General features: G+C 37.6%; 1 protein-coding gene across 1 annotated transcript in view; it reads left to right on the top strand.

The window, feature by feature from the left end:
• Positions 1–21,739, top strand: part of LOC137162622 (protein eyes shut homolog) — a 329,901-nt gene extending 308,162 nt beyond the window's left edge. Inside the window, exons 7-8 of the mRNA XM_067562526.1 lie at positions 18,909–19,059; positions 21,668–21,739. Of these exons, the coding sequence (XP_067418627.1) occupies positions 18,909–19,059; positions 21,668–21,691 (175 nt within the window). The 3' untranslated portion in view covers positions 21,692–21,739. The remainder of the gene's footprint in view (positions 1–18,908; positions 19,060–21,667) is intronic.
• The last annotated feature ends 643 nt before the right edge of the window (positions 21,740–22,382 follow it).

Here is a 22,382-nt window from a genome sequence, read left to right as displayed (position 1 = left end):
AGGTGGAGCAGGAAGAGAAAATCAGCCCAGGAAAAGGGGAAATGCAAACACAGCCTCATTCTATAAAGAATATGGTAAATGCTGCAGAAAGCACAGGTGATGGTATATTAATAGTGAAAAAAAAAATTATTACATTTATGATAGGAAGTGATAAATTGCACACTGCAAAAATGGAAAAAATCAGGAAAAAAATGAAAATTATAGCAAGGGCAGAGGAAATATACTTGCATGTTAGCAATTTGTCCATGGACTATATTCATGCAATTTTGAGTGAGGTTAATGGTGAAATATGACTAGTATTTGGATCACAATCTTTCATCAGAATGTGCACAGTCTGATAGCACATGGTCAAGAACTAAAAGACAGTATCCTGGAAATGGAAACTAAACTAGACATCAAATGTATCCAGGAAATATGGCCGGTTAAAAAGCTGGCTTTTAAAATTCCAGGTTATATTGCCTTTTAGGCAAGACTGAAAACTAGTAAGAGGAGGAAGTTTTTGTACTTTCATAAAGGAAAGATTAAACTATATAGCAGTAGAGAACGAAGAATAAGTCTAGAATATAATGCTGTTAAGATCCAAATGCAGAAGAGAAATATTTCTTTTAGGGTTTATATCTGTAACACGTGGGAAATTAAAAAGCTTGGAGCTACAATAAATAGTGAAGACTACTAAAAAGACCATATTTTATATGTGGTGAACTAAACAGTCATAATAAGTTGTGGGGAAGTAAGACAACTGATGGAAATGGTGCATGCTTAGAAAAGTTCATTGATGAAAACAATATAGTGGTTTTAAAGATGTTACCCCAACTAGATTTAATGCAGCAAATGGTAGTTTTTCCTGCTTAGACCTCGAATTATAATAGCAGATATTGCAAGTAAGTGCAACTGGAAAATATATAAGGATGAAGGAATGGGGGAGTGATCATTTCTCTTTATTTTTCATGGGCAAGGTAAGGTTGCAGATAATGGGAAAACTACCCACCTGGAATTTTAAGAAAGCTACCAGGGAGCTATTTACTAAGTAAATGGACTGAATTTGTGAATTGTCATTGTGGGAGTGATGACAGAAAATTTCAATGATAATGTAATGAAAGGATTAATAGCAGCTGCTACTGTAGCCATAACTAAGATTTTTAAGTACTCCAAAACTAAAAACTCACTTCCAAGGTGAGTGAAAAATGGCAATTAGAGAAAGGAACAAAGCCTATAAAAAGCCAAAAAAACAAAACAAAACAAACAAACAAAAAACGGTGGTGAGGGGGGGGGGGGAATAATGAAGGTCTACTGAAGTATAAAAGAAGTAAAGCAATAACATGCAGAATTATAAAAAACAAAGAAAAGGAGTTATAGGAAGTACTGAAGATAAATAAATAAAGATACAAAGACATTAGAAATATACAGGCAAATTGGAAATATGAATGGAATTCAGACTAGGAGTAGTCACATAAGAGCTCTTATTGGGACTGACAACATAAAAGTTTTGATGACAAGAAAGAAAAACTTTTAGCAGAAATTTTGAGGGGTGATTAATGATGAAAATCAAAGTGCAGTTTTCTACCAGATTAAAAGACAATGCATTGAAGAGAGTCAGGATCTATTATGTAGTTGGGATACACATGAAGATATTACACTGAATGAATGGAATTTTTTGCAGGAATTTGAAAAAGCTATTTATATCACCAAGAATCCATCCCCAGGTAAAGTTAATATATATATATATATATATATATATAATATATATATAACAATGTTTAAATATCTCTCTGAAAGCAACTTGAGGGTTCGCTGGAAATGATATAAAACTATATGGGAAAAGGAGTGATACCAGTAGGGTGAAAACATGCAGTTGTAATTCCAATATGAAAACCAGGCAAAAGATCCACAAAGAGTATGCCTACAGACCAATTGCCTTTCTGTCCTGTCAGGGTAAAATTATGAAGAGTTTGATGAATGAAAGATTGGTTGCTTATTTGGAAAACAATGGCATTTATAGATAAGGTGCAGAGCGGTTTAAGGAAAGGAAGTTGAACCATTGATTACATTGTTTAATTACAAGTGGAAATACAAAAAAAGTATGAGGCACAAAGGTGTCATTATAGCTGTCTTTCTAGATATTGAAAAGGCATGCTATGGAGGGAAAACTTGTTATACAAAGTAGTTGCAGTAGGCATAAGGGTAAGACTGTATGGGCAAATTAGAGAATTTTTGAGTAAAAGGACCAGGCACATCAGAGTTGGGAAAGTTGTGTCAAATATATATAATATTAAAAGTAGTATACCACAGGGAAGTGTTATCAGCCAAACCTTATTTAATATTTTGATAAATGATCTCCAAAAGAAATGTGTCCAGGTAGCTGTCTCTCTTTTCACAGATGATTTTTCTCTGTGAGTTAGGAGCAGGAATACGGAGGTGGCAAAAAAAGAGAATCATCTAAGTGTTATGAGAGCCCTCCCACTGGGGAAATGTATGGGGTTTCAAGTTCTCCATTGCTAAAACCAAAGGAATGTTCTTTGCCTAAAGGAAAGTTACAAAGGAATGTAAGCTGTATCTGTATGAAGCACAAATAAATATAGTTACAAGATTCAAATTCTTAGGGTAATATTTGATACTAAATTACTTTGGAAGGATCATATAAACAATGTTAAAAATAAATGTACAGGAAGGGTTAACCTGCTTAAAAGTCTTGCTGGGACTAATCCATGGCAGTGGATAAGAAAACACTGCTTATGATATACAAAGACTTAATCAGACCTGTTATTGACTTTGGCTGCCACACTTTTGGGGCAGTGTAACAACCAGAACTTAAAAATTAGATTTAATACAAGCCCAGGCACTATAACTTTGCACCATAAATGTATGGTGCATTTATTACCATATATGTGTGATAATAAATGCACCATACATTGCATATAGGCAAATTACAGGTTGCTTCTAGTAACATGCCAGTTACACTATTGGACTTAACTTTCTGAGCCATGGTTAATGGGAACGTCAATGAGGAAGTACCAAACAAGGACATGAGGATTGTTGGGAAATTCGACAGGGGACCCATAGCGCATGATGTTAGAATTCAACAAGCTGTTTTAGTTGAAGTGTGGCTGCAGGAGTTGAACGACAAGGAAAATCTGAACAAAGTTAAAACTTTTAATCATGGGAAAATTGATTAGGCCTGGAGAATCATGTGTCCAAACGTGGGCATAGGTTTATTTTATAAACTTAAAGGTAAAAAAGAGACAGTAGGTATTTAAAAATGAAGTGTATCAATGTACTGATGGAAAGTGAGTTTGGTTTTGTCAAATATATATAGATGGGTCTAAAAAAGAAAAAAAAAAAACAAGAAAAGTAGGGACAACATATTGTATATCAAAACTGGGAATTAGTACTTCTAAAAGAATATCCACTTATGTAGCTGTCATAACAGCCAAACTAATAGCAATAATTATAGCATTAAATTGAATCTGGGATGTATGCCCAGCAGGGTGGTCATACGTTTGGATTCAATCTCAAGCCTTCTGGTGATAAATAAGGGTGTCTCAATGAAGTTATATTTCTAATAACAGAGTTAATCCGATTGGGATTTGTGTTGCATTAACATAGATCCCAGCATATTGGAATAACAGGGAATGAAATGACAGACAAAGCAGCAGTCTAAATGTAATATTTTTATTTGGGAATCAAGTATTCAAAATAAAGTATCAAATCAAAAATCAAATCAAATCAAAATTAAAAAAACGGGGCTTGAAAGCAATACAATTTGAAGCAAAACAATGTGTTGATATGACACTAATTTTCTAAAAGTATCTAATCCTCCCTTTTTAAGATTTGGCAGCAATGCAGCAAAAATCAGTTCATAGATGTTCGAATTAATAAATAACTATATGGATATATTTCTGAATGTCTGAATTTAAGTGCTCAGTCCTGACCAGCAGAATTGTCACAGGGTACATAAATTGGAGGTATGCCGGTCAGATACTAGAAATTAATTTGACTTTAACAGTATTTGCTACCACACACTCAAGCTAGTAAGCTCTGTGATTTTACACCTTCCTAGTTTCTTATTTAAGGAAAACTGATTTCTACCACCAGACAAAGATGTTTGTGTTCACAAAATACCAAAAATGTGTTTCTTATGCTGTATAGTATTTATCTCACACTTAGGTACATTGTACATACATAAGATATCATTTTAGTAACTAAGATTCTTTCTACAAGGAGAACAGCAACTTCTAGCTTAGTTGTAGAACTGCTTTGTCAATGATAGCCTCTCCATTATAGTTTAAACTTTCATCATTACAGGGGAAAAATGTAAACAGATAAACTTTTTTTAATTCCCAAGCATCTTAGATGGTTTTGTTTCCCTTTTTTTATCTCTCTGCCCACCCCCATCTACTTGGTGAATTTAAAACACCCACTGACTACTACATATCCGTAAACTCCATATCTTCTGAAGATATTTTCAACAACATATGTGTTTTCCTGAGGCTTTTCCTCAGGATACATCCTTATGTGGTTATTTAGCGTAAACATATATTTTAAATCCTGCCATATCCAAGTGATCTACAAGGGAGTTATTAAATCAGTTTGCCAAATAATTAATTTTTTTAAACTATTCATAACCTTGTAGTCAGGATAATCCAAAGCAATGTTATTTTTTTCAGTACAAAATAAAGTAGGCACTGTAATAAGGTTGTCTTTTAGCCATTATAAATTAATATATTATAGAGGAAAGAACAGAACATAACAGTGTCCTGTTTCTGAAACTTTTGTTACATAAAACATGGAAACTTATATAATACATATAATTTAATAACCTCTCTTAATCATCCATTAAACTGGAAATAAAGTTAAATGTGCTGAGCCCTTCAACTGCTAATTAACTGGAGCAGTTTCTGAGTTCTCGCAAACCATTCTTCTGACCCCCATACTTTTGCACAGACAGAGCAAGAGGAACAAGCACCAGAAAAGAAACTTCAGGGAAGTAGGTTTGTCATTTAGAGAAATTATCTGCTAATAGCCTTTCTCTCCCTCGCAGTGGTGTTGTGGGGATAAACACATTAGAGTGCTCAGATATTGCAACAATGGGGTCCATATAAGTATCTAAGGTAGATGGAATTAAATTATTGGAGCAACACACAAAGGTTCAGTTCATATACCATGAAGTACAGGTATTTATTTGAACCAATGGAGCATTTCTAGATGGTCCTTTCTGCATGTGGCCCCCTCTTCCAACAGGACCTGTGACCTTCCATCTTCTCCTTCCTCAGGTTGTCTGGGACCCTCTCACCTAATATTTCCTCTTGTATGGGAGCCCTGAAGCTCCTCTCTAGGGGCTAGATCATGAGTTTGATCCATCCTGAATGCTGAGTATTGCATTGTTGTGCTGCCCTTGGAGCAGCCTGAGAAGGAGATTGTGATACAGAGAGTCAGGAACTTTGGGGAGGGAGTACACCTGGCACAGCAAATGTTCCAATGTGGGTGTTCTCCAACATAGGTACACCATGAGGTGCAGGGCTGGGATGCGAAACCAAGGATCTGACCACTTCGTGAACCCTTCCACCCACATTCATGGGGAGTGGACATCACAACACTCTGTAGCCTGCTTCCCAGCCCATGCTGCTACTCATGAAGTGGGTAGCTGGCACAGGGGCAAGAGGGCATGTCTTGTATTACTGTCTCACTAACTGGACATAGTTTTTTCCTATATCTTCTGGGTGTGGCCAAAAGCCATTCTGAAGAATCTTCTGAAGGCTGCATTAGGACTACCTCCATCCCTTCCACATCCTTTTTTTTATAAAAGTGATCTGAATTCCCAGTTCCAGTATTGTAAGAAGTAGCAGGGAGCAGACAAAGATCCTGGTATAATAGCTTCTTCCCACTGGGTTCCATTACTTATATGGTGTGTTTAAACCAAAGACCACCCAATAGCTAGAAAATCCCTAAATGCCCTGTGCTATTTTGAAATCTCTGAAGATGCTACACTCAGGGTCAAGGCTAAGTAAGAGTAAATAGGGATTGGGGGAATGGGAGAACAAAGTAATTTTGTTGGACCTTCTTGTCTTTCTCTAGGACAGAAAGAGATCTGGGGATGAAATATTTTAGGATCACTAAAAATATTTTCTAGAAATGGGGAAAGATTGTGGGAGTGCTCTTATTTTTCAGGATCAGTTTGTATATCTCTGTGTATGGCTTTTATGGAAAATGCCTAAAGAAATTAATAGAAAATGTCACTCTTACAATAGGTTTATTAAACCATCATAGATATTTATAGACCTATTATGCAATTTTACAGGATAGTTTAAAAAATCTATAGCAAGGATATCTGGATAGCCCTCTTTAGTAAAATATTTAGGTATTTGTTAAGTAATTTCTGTAGAATCCTATTACTTTCATCTTTATTCAACTGTGTAGTAGAATTTTTCCTTAAGAGTGAATAGCTGAAATTAAAATACTGAGGATTTTTTAAAAATTCTTAAATTCTGTGAAAAAACGAGACCAAATACCATGTTCGTTTGCACACATTAAACTAGATCCCAGTGCAGCAGAGCATTTAGGCATGTGTTTAAATACGTTCCTAATCAGCAAAAAAATAAGAACATTACCGTACATTAAAGTCAATGGTACATGAGCATGTGTCGAAAGTTAAGCATGTGCTAAAATACTTTAATGAAGAAGGATGAACTGCTGAAATGGGGTCCTAAGGAACAGGATACCTTGTATTAGATTTTGCAATGAAACTGAAGATTGAAACTTAAAAGGACTAGATGCCAGGCAGAATTAATACATACAAAAATTGGCAAGTAAGAGAAAAACATTATTCTGTGTATATTTTGCCAACCTTTACTCCTGTTTCTTCAGTATTCGTTCTGTAAATAAATGAAGAAGTGCATTCTCCAAGGCTGCCAATCTGGAACCTTTCATGAGTATTAAATTAATCTAATGCATTTTCTATAAAATGAAATAAAAAATGCTTGTTGCTATTTTGTAACGACTGAAATAGCAAGCCCTGTAAACATAATACTCCCATTAACTCTGATAAAAGCTCTTGCAAGATCAAGGCCTAAGTTTGAACATCAAGGTTCTGTAATGTTAAATGTTGTTTTGCATTTAACTGTTTTTGTTTTATTTTGCGTCAGTGCAATTTAAAAAAATATCTCAGTTAGAATGATATATTATATAGTCATTAAATAAAAGTTCAATAAGTGGCATATGCTTTTATTTCCCTTGAGTAATGATTGTTTTTTTTCAGAAACGTCCTATTAGTTGAGGGGAGAATAAGCTAGTGTTTTTTTCTAAAATTTTAATAGTGCAAGAAGGATTTAATTATACTTAATTGATCATAATAGCCGTTATTAACAACTTAATAATACAAATTAGTTAGATACTAACTGCTGTTTTACAGCCTTTTTCAGATAATAGCTTAATTAGATTATTATGCCAGATTTTGGACACAAATCACATAATGAATCTTTTCAAATCTATGGCATGAAAGGACAAGTTTAGAATTGAAAAAGTAGGATCATCACAGGAACAAATCCACAGTGTATCATTTTGCTCCTGTTCAGAATCTTCAATTACAAGAATTGAATCATTTCAAACAATTTTCTGTCTTTGTTATAAAATTTTACTTGGAGTCTCAGAGGATTCTTTCTTCCATTCCTTCATTTGAGAATGAATGAACATTCTACATTTTAGTTCCTATAAAAGTCTTTATCACAAGAAGGAGAGCATAAAATAAGAAGAGTTTTACATTACTAAAATGTGATGCAGTTGCTCACACTTGCCTAACCTCAGGCTTTTGTTAAAAAAGTCACCTATTGGACAGGATATTTGATGGTGACCACAGCTGATGTGGCCACAGAAGTCACAAGCATGATAGTTGCATTGAAGAGAACATGGAAGGAATAGAGAATCCAGAAAAGAGAGAGGCTTGAGCTGCAGCATTAAGATGCAGCTTGCAACATTCCCAAATTTTTAATAGCTTCAGATCATATCTTTCTTCTTCAGGTAGTGTCTCTGTGGGTGCTCCATTTCAGGTGCACCTTTGATCAGAGAATTTTGGTATTAATGCCCATTTATACATGCACTCCACACATCTTCATGCCCTGCGTTGAGGCTGCATGGGCAAACCACCATCAGTCCTTCCCAACTGCCTTTGTCCTGAGACAGAGTCTACAATGTGTGCCTGTTCTCTATTTAACATTTAGGTAGATAATTAGTTTACACTTACTTGCCTTTTTGTATTTCCTTTGTTTTTTCTTTCTTTCCTTCCTCCCTCTTGTGCCCCCACTCCCCAATTTAAAAAAAATTTTTTTTATTCTTACATATAGTTAGATAGTAGTTTAGAACTTCCCCTTCTTGTGGTTGTTTCTTTTGTTGTTTTTTCTTGAGAATGCCAGGTTCCCCAGGATTCAGATGTCTCCCCTGTCATGAGGTTATTCTGATCAGTGACAGGCATTCCCAGTGCCTCTGCTGTTTGTGTGATAGCCATATTTCTAGTAATTGCACGATCTGCATCTCCTTCCAGGGTAGATCCTGAAAAAATAGGGTGATGAAAATTAAACTTTTAATGATGGAGCAAGCCTTAGGTCCAGCTTACAATCCAGGGGCAGATGACCTCCTCCCACATATGTAGATGTCCCTGTACCACTAATGTCCACAACAATATCTCAGTCACTGAAGACTGCTAAAGAGATAGGCAGCACCAAGTTCTTCTGTGGTCCCAAAATCTTTATCTGCCTCTGCTTCTAAACAGAAAGAGGTAGGGGAGAGTAAATCTCCAAAGGGATCTTGGTCACTGATGCACAAGAGGACTATGGAGACCTGAGGTCCTTAGGGGAGTTCCATGCAGGCTTCAAGTGATGCCAGTGTTGCAAAGGCAAAGAAAACTCAATATAAGACACAACTGGTACTGAATTTGGGTACCCAAACCCTGACTGACAGAGATGTGGGTGAAAAGAGTTATAAACCCATCCCAGAAGAACACTCTGCACCAATATCAAGGAAGTCAGCTGTACCGAAGACCACTAGACGTCATATGATAGTACCAATACTGAGGGAGTCGAAGCCAATGCACTCACAGGCCCATTTCTCAATGCTAGTTATATCAGTACTGAAGCCACTCTCCACAGACTCTCTCCAAGGCTAGTCTTTGTTACTGGCAGTTCCGCAAGAGGGCACTAAGGACTTGATATTCTTTTTGGAGTCAGTCTCCCCTATTAATGAGTGCTGGGGGTTTGTCAGCATCCTGGGGGTTTAATAGCATCCTACCACTGTATCACATAGAAAGCCTTGCCTGCCCTCGTCTACTTTGCAATCTGAACTGCCCCCTCTCCTCTGCCCCACAGAGTATATGGAAGAGGACTCTTCAGATTCTCAGATTTCGGTGCAGGGTTCACCTATCTATTCTACAATACATTACTCTCCTTCCTACCCTGATGTATTACAGGAGAATAGACCTCAAATGACACCCTTCTGGCAGGAACACAGATGGATGCCTCCACCTATGCCTTTTGGCCTTCCTCGGTGGCCTTGCTATCTGTGTGCAGTCTATCACCAGCAATTTGCAATAAAGGAAACAGAGAAGGACCCATTCTCTTCAACCTTCTTTACCACTACCAATGCCAGAGGAAGAGATCTTTGAGGGGCAAGAAGCAAGGACAGAGAAGGAGGTGACATCTCTTAAGAATATTTTCTTCTTCGCTTGATGAATCTGTCATTTCTTCACCACCTTCTACGGCAGATGACTTCAAACAGTTTCAAGAACTGATTAAATGATTGCTGACATGCTTCAGTTTCTCCTAGATATCTTACACACCTCATCAGTGATAAAAGTTGCCATTCCAGGGAATGAAGCTCCTATTGGGCCTGTTAAGACTGTTTGGGAAACCGCAGTTATGACACTGCCTATCTGCAAAAGAGTGGATAAAAAATATTGTTTCTGACAGGTGTGACATTCCCCTCTGCAATGTGGACTGATGAATTGCTTTGTCACCCCAATCCCTCACACTTGGAGCCTGCTTATCCTGCTTTGCATTCCTGGGTAGCTCACGCACAGCCTATGTCATGTAAATTGCTCCCAACTAGAGTGAGTGCCCCTGTCCAACCACTCATGGGATTAAGCAATGGTATGACCCCATCCAATATCCCCAGTCCCCGACGCAACCCTAGAAACTGCTATCTTACAATGTTCAGTGTTGCCCACTGAACACTGCAAGCTCATATGTTCATCAATTTATCAAAGAAATTGATATGCACACCAGCCTTGTCACTTCAAATGGAGTCTCTAACACACTTTAAATCAAATGCAATGCTTTAGATAAAACAAACAAACAAACTTATTAAGTTCAGAAAGATTTTAAGTGATTATAAGTCAGAGGACAGCAGGTCAGATATGATCAAGCGAAAATAAAAGGCAAATCTCATTCTAAACTAAGCTTAACATTTTCAGCAACCTTACAAATTCAGATGCGTCTCAGACTGGTCTGCCCTCCCCCTGTGATCAGCACTTCAGTTGCTTGGTAGTGTTTGTAAATGAAGGTGGAAGAGAAATGGAGCAGCAAAATATCTCTCCTTTTTAAAATGTTCCTTCTCACTTCTGGTGCTTCGCCTTGCCCCTTCAGAGTCATGTGTCAAACAGTGTCTGTGTATGGTTCTCTCCATGCCCTGAGTCACTGTCATCCTTGTGGATTTGTTTGTTGACATCTAGGCCAGTCTTTTGTTCCTGGAATGCTGAGCTGGATTGTTCTATACAAGTCCTAATGAGGTATGAATTGCCCCTCTGCTCCTGGAGGGTTTTGCCCGTTCAACTCCACCGCATCCCAACCCAGGGCCCTCGTAGTGGAGGGTAGGGTGTCCCACTACTCGGTCAGCAGGAAATCCAGCCACAATGTGCTTACCATGCCTTTGGCAACATTGCAGACTGACTGGAGTTAGCTGTTCCTGGGCTACTTCCTTCCCTCCCCTGGGGGTATACCTGGGTTCATAGAGTGTCCTTGGTCTCACCGGAGTACACAACCAGTGGCAGTCCCAGCGGTTCCCCTTCAGGCACAGGTTCCCCAATGGGCAGGGTGTCCCTGAGTGCAGCAGTCTGGAGCGAGCAGAGTGTGACCTGTCTCACCCCTCACAGAGTTAGAGGCCCTGCCTTTTATCCTTCCTCTCCCACCTATCCACTTCCAGTGGGAGGGCTGAGGTTGGTCTTCCTCTGCCCACTTGGATGGGAAGAGTGGCTCCTTCCCCTCTGGCTTAGAGGGAGGCCACACTTCTTCACTACAGAGGGATAGCCAGCAACTTTAGATGAGGCAGATACTGCAGCACAATCTATATCCACTCCAGTGGTCATGAGAAAAGCATCTTGGCGCAGATGTGGAGTTTTTTCATTACACATTTTAAAGGACTTGAGAACAATTCTGAGATCCCTTTGAATCTATACTCAAAATGAATTACTCGAACAAGAAGTGCCCTCACTTCTAAGTTTAGGAGGAAGAGAACCTGTTCCTGTGCAAGGGAATTCTATTCAAAGTACTTCCTTATTCCCAAAAAGAAGGAAGGGCGAAGACCAACTTTAGACCTCAGGTCTCTAAACTGATATGTAAAACAGCAACAACAACAACAAAAAAGGATGGGGACCCTTTCAGCAATTCTGTCATAAGAATTAGAGGATTGGTTTCTGACTTTTGACCTACAAGACATATTTTCATGTTACCATTCCTCCATCACACAGGAGGCTTCTTCATTTCTGAATCAACAACAGATACTATCAATACAGGATGCTTCCTTTCAGACTGTCTTCTGCACCAAGTGTGTTCTCAAAGATTCTAACAGTAGATGCTGCCCACCAATTATGTTTGGACATAAGCATTTTCCCATACCTAGACAATTGTCTGATAAAGGTCAGATCCTATTAGGAGGTGTTGGAGTCAATAAAGAGCACAAGTTATCTGTTTCACAGCCTGATTCTTCAAATCAACCTAAAAAATCTGTTTTGAGCCCACTGCAACATCCAGCTTTCATAGGGGATTCCCTGGGTGCAGTGACAAGCAGAATGTACCTACCATCCAGCAGATTTCTCACATTAGGAAAACTTCATTTCAAGGATTCAGGGCAGTCCTCAAGTTACAGGTTTAACTTCATAACAAATAATTCATGACTAGGAGAGAAAGGTAGGTTTTCCTCACCAACCTAAACTCACTGAGGTTTTGCCTCATTCTCTAAATTTTATTGCCTAGTTTCTTGATCCTACAACTCTGTGAGGAGAAGGGGCTATAGGGTAAATTAAAAGTCAAGGACCTATCACAAACCATCACAAACCCTTGGGTTTTTAGAAGCATACTGTTGAATCAAATTTGGCCCCAAATTTTAGATTTATTAAAAATAAGCATATTTATAGACGTTTCCATTATAAAAATATTTTCACAGACTTTTTAGAAATAAATAAAAAATCCCCTGCAGTGGCTGCAACAAGATACTACTACATGAAACCAGACACTGAAAGTGATTTGATATTGACTATGGCTGAGTAAAGTGAAATTGACTAGTCTGTTTTCACCATTCAAGCTAAATAATGTGTCTCGATTTTATAGGGACAGTCTCGATTTTATAAGGACAGTGCCGATATAGAATAATAGAATATTAGAGATGGAAGGGACCTCAGGAGGTCATCTAGTCCAACCCCCTGCTTAAAGAAGGACTAACCTCAGCTAAATCATCCCATCCAGGGCTTTGTCAAGCCACAGTTTAAAAACCTCTAAAGATGGAGATTCCACCATCTCCCTAGGTAACCCATTCCAGTGCTTCACTACACTCCTAGTGAAAAACATTTTCCTAATATCCAACCTATACCTCCCCCACTGCAACTTGAGACCGTTGCTCCTTGTTCTGTCATCTACTACCATTGAGAACAGCCTATCTCCATCCTCCCTGGAAACCCCTTCCAGGTAGTTAAAAGCGGCTATCAAATCCCCCCCTCCTCCCATTCTTCTCTTTTGCATGCTAAACAAGCCTAGTTCCCTCAGCGGCTCCTCATAAATCTTGTGCTCCAGCCCCCTAATCATTTTTGTTCCCCTCTGCTGGACTCTCTCCAACTTCTCCACATCCTTTTTCTAGGGGGGGAGGGGCAAAACTGGACACAATACCCCAAATGTGGCCTCCCCAATGCCGAATAGAGGGGAATAATTACTTCCCATGATCTGCTGGCAATGCTCCTACTAATGCAGCCCAATATGCTATTAGCCTTCTTGACAACCAGGGCACACTGCTGACTCATATCCAGCTTCTTATCCACTGTTACCCCCAGGTCCTTTTCTGCAGAACTGCTGCCTAGCTCGTCGGCCCCCAGTTTGTAGCTGTGCATGGGATTCTTCCATCCTCAGTGCAGGACTCTGCACTTGTCCTTGTTGAATCTCATCAAATTTTTTTTTGGCCCAATCCTCCAATTTGTCTAGGTCACTCTGTATCCTATCCCTACCTTCCAGGGTATCTACCACTCCACCTAGCTTAGTGTCATCTGCAAACTTGCTGAGGGTGCAATCTACCCCATCCTCCAGATCATTAATAAAGATGTTAAACAAAACCAGCCCCAGGACCGTCCCCTGCCAGCTAGACATGGAGCCGTTGATCACTATTTGTTGAGCCTGATAATCTACCCAGCTCTCTCTCCATTTTATAGTTCATTCATCCAAACCATACTTCTTTAGCTTGCTGATGAGAATACTGTGGGAGACTGTATCAAAAGCTTTGCTAAAGTTAAGGTATATCATGTCCACCACTTTCCCCACATCCACAGAGCCAGTCACCTCTTCATAGAAGGCAATCAGGTTAGTCAGGCATGACTTGCCCTTGCTGAATCCATGTTGACTGCTCCTGATCACCTTCCTTTCTTCCAAGTGCCTTAAAATGGATTCCTTGAGGACCTGCTCCATGATTTTTTCCAGGGATTGAGGTGAGGCTGACCGATCTGTAGTTCCCTGGATTCTCTTTCCTCCCTTTCTTGAAGATGGGCACTATATTTTCCTTTTTCCAGTCATCAGGGACCTCCCCCAGTTTCCACGAGCTTTCAAAGATAATAGCCAATGGCTCTGAAATCACATCAGCCAACTCCCTCAGCACCCTTGGATGCATTGCATCTGGCCCCATGGACTTGTGTATGTCCAATGTTTCTAAATAGTCCTGAACTGAGGGATGTTCACCTCCTCCCCATTCTGTGCTGCCCAGTGCAGTAATCTGGGAGTTGAGTACTATGGGGCTATCTCTTATATAGACGCCCATTATCCCCCACCCTGTTCCGATTTTTCTCACTTGCTGCCAGGTCACTCTAAGGCTAAGAAATGCAAAAAGTGAATTTTTCACATAGCGAAAGTAAAACAAAAAAATGCCCTTCCATCAGATTCAATAATCTAAAGTGCTGTTTGCAACATAGTTAAAGCAGTCATTGTTGCTGTTTACAAATATATATGTATTTTAACATTGCCTCTTTATTGCTATAATTCACACTCTGATATATAATCATAGTTGAATATAGCAGTTTCTACTCTTATTGTTTTTTCTTGCTTTATAGAAGGAATGTTAACTTTCCAACTTAAAATGTCATGCTTACAGTATATAATAAAGAAGAGATTGTTTATAATGATCAAAGCAAAAGTGAAATTGTTGGAAACAAGATAAGTTTGTCTTCTTTTAGGATCAGTGGTTTTTCTTTCATTCATGAAGACAAGATACCTGAGAGAATCCTGATAGCCAGCCTTCCTGACCTTTAATAAGTCTAGAAAAAATGAAATATCTTTGTTTTATTACTTTTTACCATCTTACCACAAGCCAACACATGTTATTTAATCATCACTAATAAATATCAGGAAGTATGGGGACACCACATGCGAGCTTTTGGAATTCATACAAATGTTATTGCTATGTTAAGTAACCCTTATCTCTGTGGTGTATCAAATAGTTGTCTGACCTTTCCATTCTTCCAACCTGAATGGCTTTGGGCAATGGATTTAATTCTACATAGACATAACTCATTTTCTAGTTTGTAATTAATAGGTCAGTATTTAATTATTACATTTATGCAAGCACAAATTATGTATCTGAACAATTACTGCGGGATGGGCTGAGACACAATTACCAATAACTTAACCGCCAGAAGTACTTGAATGATTCTGTATGCATTTCTACATTTATAATTATGCAAAAATCCTCATCTTCTCCCTTGACCTTTAAAGCACCCTATGTGCTGATTGTAGAACAAAGTATTTTAAAAGCTTGATGGAAAATTTGTACAATGCATGTACTATCAGGCAATTGTATCAGCAGCAAATGCTAAACAATAATGTTTTAAGATTGTTATTCTAATTTGGAGAGTCCATATTATATTCAGTCAAGCATAGTCAAAAGGTACATCGTTGACACATAACAAACGTAAGTTGAAAGCAGCTCACAAGATGTTGAATTGCAATAACTTGGTCTTTGAACATACAGTACTGGGCAAGTTTCAAAATATGATGCTATTTGAATATGCAAAAACAAAATCTTTTTATATAAATATATTGGTGATTGACATACAAGTACATGTATAGGCTATTATGAAGATTGCTAGATGTGCATGTCATTTATAATTTAAATACAATAACACATATGTACATGTTACTAGTTTTAGAGTTTGCTGCTCAAAAATGTGTGAAGGAATGAATATACCTTCTTTAGGGTAACTGTAGATGAATAAAAAAAACCAAATAAGTAGATTTCATATTCTGCAGAAAAATGCTTTCCATTATCAAGGAAAGGGGAAAAAAATATAGGCAACTTAGAATCAGATTCCCATAAAGAATTATCTCTACAGAACACAAGTTCTGAATTTTGTTTTTGCTGATGAATACTCCTCTCCACCCCCTCCTCCAAGGTACCCCCGGCCTACTGCTCACTCCTTTCTGCCTCCTCCTGTCTTAAGGGTGAGCGGTGGGAGGCAAAAAGGAGCAAATGGTGGGTGGGGGGTTGCCTCGGGGGACGAGAGGAGTGAGTAGCAGGGTGCATGGACCTCAGGGGAGTGAGGGCGGGGCCTTGTGGGGGAGCACGAGCAGGGCCACGGTCCGGGTGTCAATGCTCCCCTCCCTTCTTGGGAACTTCCAATAATGGCATTCCAAAGGTGGTGGGCCAATGTGACTCCAAAAGGTGTCCCACAGTCGGCGGTTCTTGCCCCGTTTAGGGAGGCTTAGCCTGCCAAAGCCTCTTATACCAGCCATCCTTGCTGTGGCTCGTGGGTGCTGAGCATCGCCCCCCCCCCCCCCTTTTATTTTTTCAGTGCATACTTGAGCCCTGGAGTCAGCGCCTATGCTACAGATCACTGTTCTGGGACACACATATCCAAAATGTCACACTGGGCTCAAACTTAATAGAATTGCATGAATGTTGACAAGAGAGACAAGGTGGGTGAGGTAATATCTTTCATTGGACCAATCCTGGTGGTGAGAAAGACAAGCTTTCAAGCTACACAGCAACACAGTCACTTGGGACTGTTAGCAAAAGTATCCTAGTGAATAAGCAGGAAACACTGTCAGCAGACTTTGTAGTATGCAAGTCACTAATGTGTGTGTGTGTATGTGTGTGTGTGTAAAATACCCATAGAATCTCGGCAAAAAATGGGAGAAAAAAATCTTTCACTGAACAGCTCTGATTACAATTTTCTCCTGCCTCTTCTCCCTGACTTTAGCAACTAGGATGCTTCTAACATTTGATTAGAAGAGTCTGAAGGCAAAAACTATTAGGTCAAATTGAAACAAAGAAATAAAGCAGCACTTTTCATTTGAACCTCTAAAAAAGTAAATTCAGGATTAGACTAAAACACCATCCTGGGTCCTATTTGTATATTTTAATGGAGGTAATCACATCATCTGTAATCTTGTTAGCACTAGGTGTGCTGAACACAATTAATACAGATATGATCTTCTATAAAGAATGTGCTGGTTTATTCATTTGCCCGTGGATATACAGCAGCAGGAACAAGCCATATGTTTCTTATAACTTATTGTTTCTAAATACAAAATAATTACTGTATAATGAAAATAAACTTTCATAATAAAAAGATGTATGCCTTCTTTACAATGCTAAAGAAGATATTGAGAGATTCAATCTAATAAGTATTCAATCAGTTTTAGTGAACTATAGTTTGAACCCATACACTCAGGTAAAAGGCAAAAATTGTACCAGAATAATTAAACCATTTAATTCTTTAAAAATGAAACTAAGAGATGATTTAAAATATCATACTTTGACTATGCAGCACCAGGTTCGATTGTATTTCACCAGCATAATAGAAAAGAACTAAATTCCATGAAAAAGTTTGAAATAATAATTTAATAGAGGAGGAGATCTTTTCCACAGGTTTTTAAAACTATTTCATAAAATTTAACAAAGAACGATATCCCTCCTATTTAATTCTAGTCTATAAATTGGTTTTATGGATAAAGCAAACAAACTTGAAAGGATATTGTTCTCTGTTAAATCTGAGACCTTATTGTTTTCATCCTGTTACATTCTAACGAAACTTTATAGTGTGGGAAAAGTGTTTTGCTTGTGAAAGTGTTTAGAATTTAGTCCATTCTGTATAAATGCAGTAAGTGTGTTGGCATAATTAAAGATTTCATGAAGCCAATAGAAACATAATTATGAAGAAAGTAAACATATACCACTGTCTACAAACGTTGCTAATGTACCTCTGCTCTTGCTCCCATTGAAATAAATGGCAAAATTAAGAGTCTTCTTGGATAAATTCAATTGTGTGTGCCTGTGGTTGGAAGAACGAAGGAAATAAATAAGACTGGCTTTCATGAGCTTTGTGTAACCAATCAAGGCTTCTGCAGCTAGCTCTGTGTTACTTAAGATTAACTGAATTCATGTATTTATCTATAGCATCCTAGTTAAACTACATAGGCAACCTCTGTTTTTGATTTTGTTCATTTGCTGAATCCTTTCCTATCACAGCTGCAGTACAAAGATTCTTGAATCATATTAATCAGCCAGCTGGCCAAACTTTAGTGCTTTGGTCTGGCTCTTAAACAGAACTCTACCTTCCTGCTGTGCAAAGGAAAGGATGGGCAGAATGAAATTCCAAACCGAGAAGCTGTTGCCTGATTTTGATATTTCAGCCTTGTGCTTCCTTTCTTGCAGGCAGAATGTTGGTGCCAGTTGGTTAAAGGAAGATAAATTAATGTTCCATTGTTAAAAGAAAGAAAAAAAAACCAAATTATTTTCCTTGCACTAAGTATTTACAGTTAACAATTTATGCCTGCCCCTGCTTCTGCCTCTTATCTAAATTGAAGTCAGCACCAAATTCAGCACTGATGTACACCCTGTGCAACCACATTAAACCTATATATAGCAATTGCAAGGCCAAGTCTTGCAGCTTTTACTCATGAGAATGGTGTTCCTGTAAGTAAATATCACAGGATTAGGCACAAAGTCTTTAAAATAAACCTGTTTTCGTTGGCTTTCTTTGATTTAACCCCATCCCCCCATCCCAAGAAGTTTATTGTTTTAAATGTGGTAGGTCAAGAGAGAACCACTCCCCCCCCCCCCCCCACACACACACACTGAAATCTTACTAATGCTGTTAAAAAAAATCTGATATGTTATTCATTCATTTCAACTGGTTTCATCTGCCCTCCTCCCCACCCAGACCAATTATACTATTACATTTTACATTACAACTTCATTTTTATGGAGTTCAAGCCCTGATATGCCAATTTATAACTTGTTGATCAAAAGGCTTCTATAATGTTTATTGGCTTTAATATAAGATAAGCTATGTATTTGATTTTCATGCGTTGATTTAGTAATAGCCTAATTCATTTGTTAGGCCAGCAGTAATGTGAAATATGGTACAGTTGTAAAATGTTGCTATTTCTAAATTTATGCAGGCAAGACATGACACCATGTGATGCTGAAGTGTCAGTCATGGGGATTGCTACAAAGACAAGCATGCCTGCCAATCTCTGGTCCAGTTCAGTTTCGCTTGAGACAGGTCCTGTATTTATAGGTGGTTTGCCTCATCGCTATGCAGCAAAACAGGTATTCGCTCTTATTTTTCCTCTCTCTCATTTTTATTTATTTTTTTTTTAAGGAAGACTGTAATATACTGTCTTGTGAGAAGTAATTCTTAGCACATACATGGCATGGGTTCAACACTATTTTAGCAGCTGAACTCCAGTAGACTGCATTGTTCCCTGTAACAGCTTGTTTGCTACAGACTCATTCCTGTCAATAAGGTGACATATCTTTTTAAAATCTAAAACCAAACACTCTTGTGGGAACATACTTTTAGGGTAGTAAATTATTCATAAAAAGTGCACTTAAAAATGTTGATGTCATGACTCCCCAGTTCTGACTCAACAGTAATGTGCATTTATTTCTTGAAGTGGAGGATTTTTGTCCCCAGTCATTTTGTTTTCTGAATGAATGTCTCAATATATACTGGATAAGTGTCATTAATTTTCACTATGAGCAAATGAACACTTTTGATAGTGTTTACACTAATTTCACTCTTTTGTTCAGTGCAAACAATGTTCATTACACTGAACATTCATTCTACTGGAGTGTTTCATTTCAAAACTACAGATCAGATTGGATTTGATATAGCAATATGTCTTTTAGCAAGAAGTTCAGTCTATTTAGTTTACCACAAAGGAGGTTAAGAAGTGACTTGTTCATGGTTTGTAAGTACCCACAGGAGGAGATTTCTCATAACATAGGACTCTATAATCTAGCAGACGTAAGTAAGAGTCAATGAGTAGAAGCTGAAGCCTAATAAAGTAAGACAAGAAATAAGGCACACATTTTTAACAGTGAGAGTAATTAAACATTGAGTCAATTTACTTATGGAAGTGGTGGATTCTCTATCATTTGAAGTCTTAAATCAAGACTTGATATCTTTCTAAAATAAATTGTCTAGCTCAACAAGTTATTATGGACTAGATGCAGGAATTATTGGGTAAAATTCTGTAGCCTATGTTATGCAGGAGGTCAGACTAGATGATCACAATAGGCCCTTCTGGCCATAAAATCTATTAAGTTGTTAACTTCCCAGAATTCTGAGATATCATATGAAAATCCACGACTTTCCTGGTAAAGCCTGGATTTGCACTCTCTATCTATCAATAACAGTAAATTATTTGGTTCTAGGGGTTATAAAGATACACATTATTTTATAAAGTAAGATATTTGATTCTACTACCTAGAATTTAAATGAAACTGTTTGGAAAAAGTCATCAAGGATACTTTAAACTTGCAAGCTACATGAGTAATGCCCGGTAAAAATCTGTACAAATCGTATACCACGTAGACACTTTCATGTGCCTTTTTTATGAGACTAGATCTAACAAAACCCTTTGTTTACTGGGATTTTAATACAACTTAACTACTGCATCGTTAGTATTTGAAAGTTGTGAAAGAAATGGTGTCATACTAATTTAAAAATATAGGCAGGATTCCATTCTAGTCAAAGACACACACTGAAATTGGTTTACATTACAGTATTTTAAATGTAGCTGGGTGCTGAAATTAAGGTATTAAAATATCCACTTTTCAGGAATTAAAATGTGTTATTCAGTCTTAACATTGAAAACACATTACAACTTTTATTTACCCTCCTAGTAAAGGTATTAATCTAACGGATTACTCAGAGATAAAAAGTATCACTTGTTGACAATTATCCAGAGTAATAGTTGTGTGAATGCTACTTCATGGCTTCTCCTTGAAACACAGCTGGAATTTGTCATAAGATTAAGGTGAATCAGACTCTTCTTTCTTTAACTGACTCTTCTTTCTTGGTTATGCCAAATGAGAGTAAAGAAAATGTAGGGTGTGGAAGGGAGCCATTTGATGTGGAGAAGGGCAATTGATGAATTGAGCATAGATGACAGGGTTTGGATGATTTAACTGCCTAGCTCCTTGCTTTGTATAGGTAGCTTTGGTGGAATATGTGGCTAACAATCTTAAACCAAAATTAATAAATTGGAAGATGGGCAGCTGAGGTAGAGAATTGTAGTAAATACTCTTCAGTGATATGGAGTTGGATGGAAAGCTTGAGAGCAGAAGCAGGTGTTCGAACCCTATGGTTTGGTAAAACTGTAGTCCTATGTTTTGGGGTTATTTTCACAAACTGGAAAATTTTATATTCCTATGGCTCCTTCTTATGATATCCCTACTACTGTCCATGCTAATGCAGGAACATATGGCTAAGGTTCCAAAGTTAAAGCAAAACAAGAAGCTTATAAATAGCTGACTTTAAGGCCCTCATCCTACAGTTCATACTCAAACAAAACTCCCATTCATTTCAGTGGAACTTTTTTTCTGAGCTAGGACTTAGAACCTGGTCCTTAGTTGAAAAATATGTAATATACATTTTAGATTTGTCATGCCTTGCAAAAAGGTAAACAATTTATGGTTTAAATACCTGTAGCTCTTATTAGATTTTTCAGCTGCTCGTGCAGGCTGTTTTATGACAATTACAAAAATCAATTTGGGAATACAAAGCAAACTGCACAACGAAAATTGTTATTTTGAATCATAAATTAAAATAAGTAATGTATTTCTGAAACCTGAAGACATGTTTTAGTGTAATTATGTCCGTGCTATCTTAAGTAACTTTAATTGTTTACTGTATTGTATTCAATTGCAGAGATTGGAAGATCAGTACATTTGAAGGAGATTAAACATTGTTGTCAAATACTGACACTAACAGTTGATAGAATTAATTGTTTTCTTTGTGCTGCTATAATTGCTGCAGTGATTTATGCTTCTGGGTTTAGTATTATAGCACAGATGATGTTAACTGTCATTATTACTTCAGATTCCTTCGCTGCATAAAAACTCTGTGTTATTAAACTTCATAAGCACCAAATACACAGAGTTTTCATAAAAAAGGAATATTTAGGTGCCACAGGAACAACTTTCCTAACAAAATGAGAAGGAGAAAAGATTAAATGGGAAGTGTGCAAGGAAATAGAGAAGTGTTGCTATATCATTTTACTGAGTCAGAATATAAATGACTTTCCAAAGGCTACAAAGAGTGTTGGTGTCACAGCTAAAATTAGAACTCAAACATTTTTGGTTCTTAATCCATTGATCAAACCTCTAGATAAGACTGTGGGTAGGTGTCTGTATCTGCATATGGTTTATAATATATTGATGGATAGGTTTTTAACAGTGAAGGAAATATACTGTAATATCACAAATATATGTTGCTGTAAAACTACCCATGTAGTTTCAGATAATTCCAAATTTCCCTATGGCCATTTAAAAATCTGCTTTAAGCATATTCCCTTATGCCAAATTGTTAAAATATATAGGTCTTTATTCTTCCATCTACACTTGTTTTACTCTGCTTTAACTCC

This window comes from Emydura macquarii, unplaced genomic scaffold, assembly GCF_026122565.2.
Source record: "Emydura macquarii macquarii isolate MOO-44397 ecotype Brisbane River unplaced genomic scaffold, CSIRO-AGI_Emac_v2 contig_2437, whole genome shotgun sequence".
Taxonomy (NCBI): Eukaryota; Metazoa; Chordata; order Testudines; family Chelidae; genus Emydura; species Emydura macquarii.
Note: the sequence above shows the minus strand (reverse complement) of the source record. Positions and strands in the feature narration are given on the sequence as shown.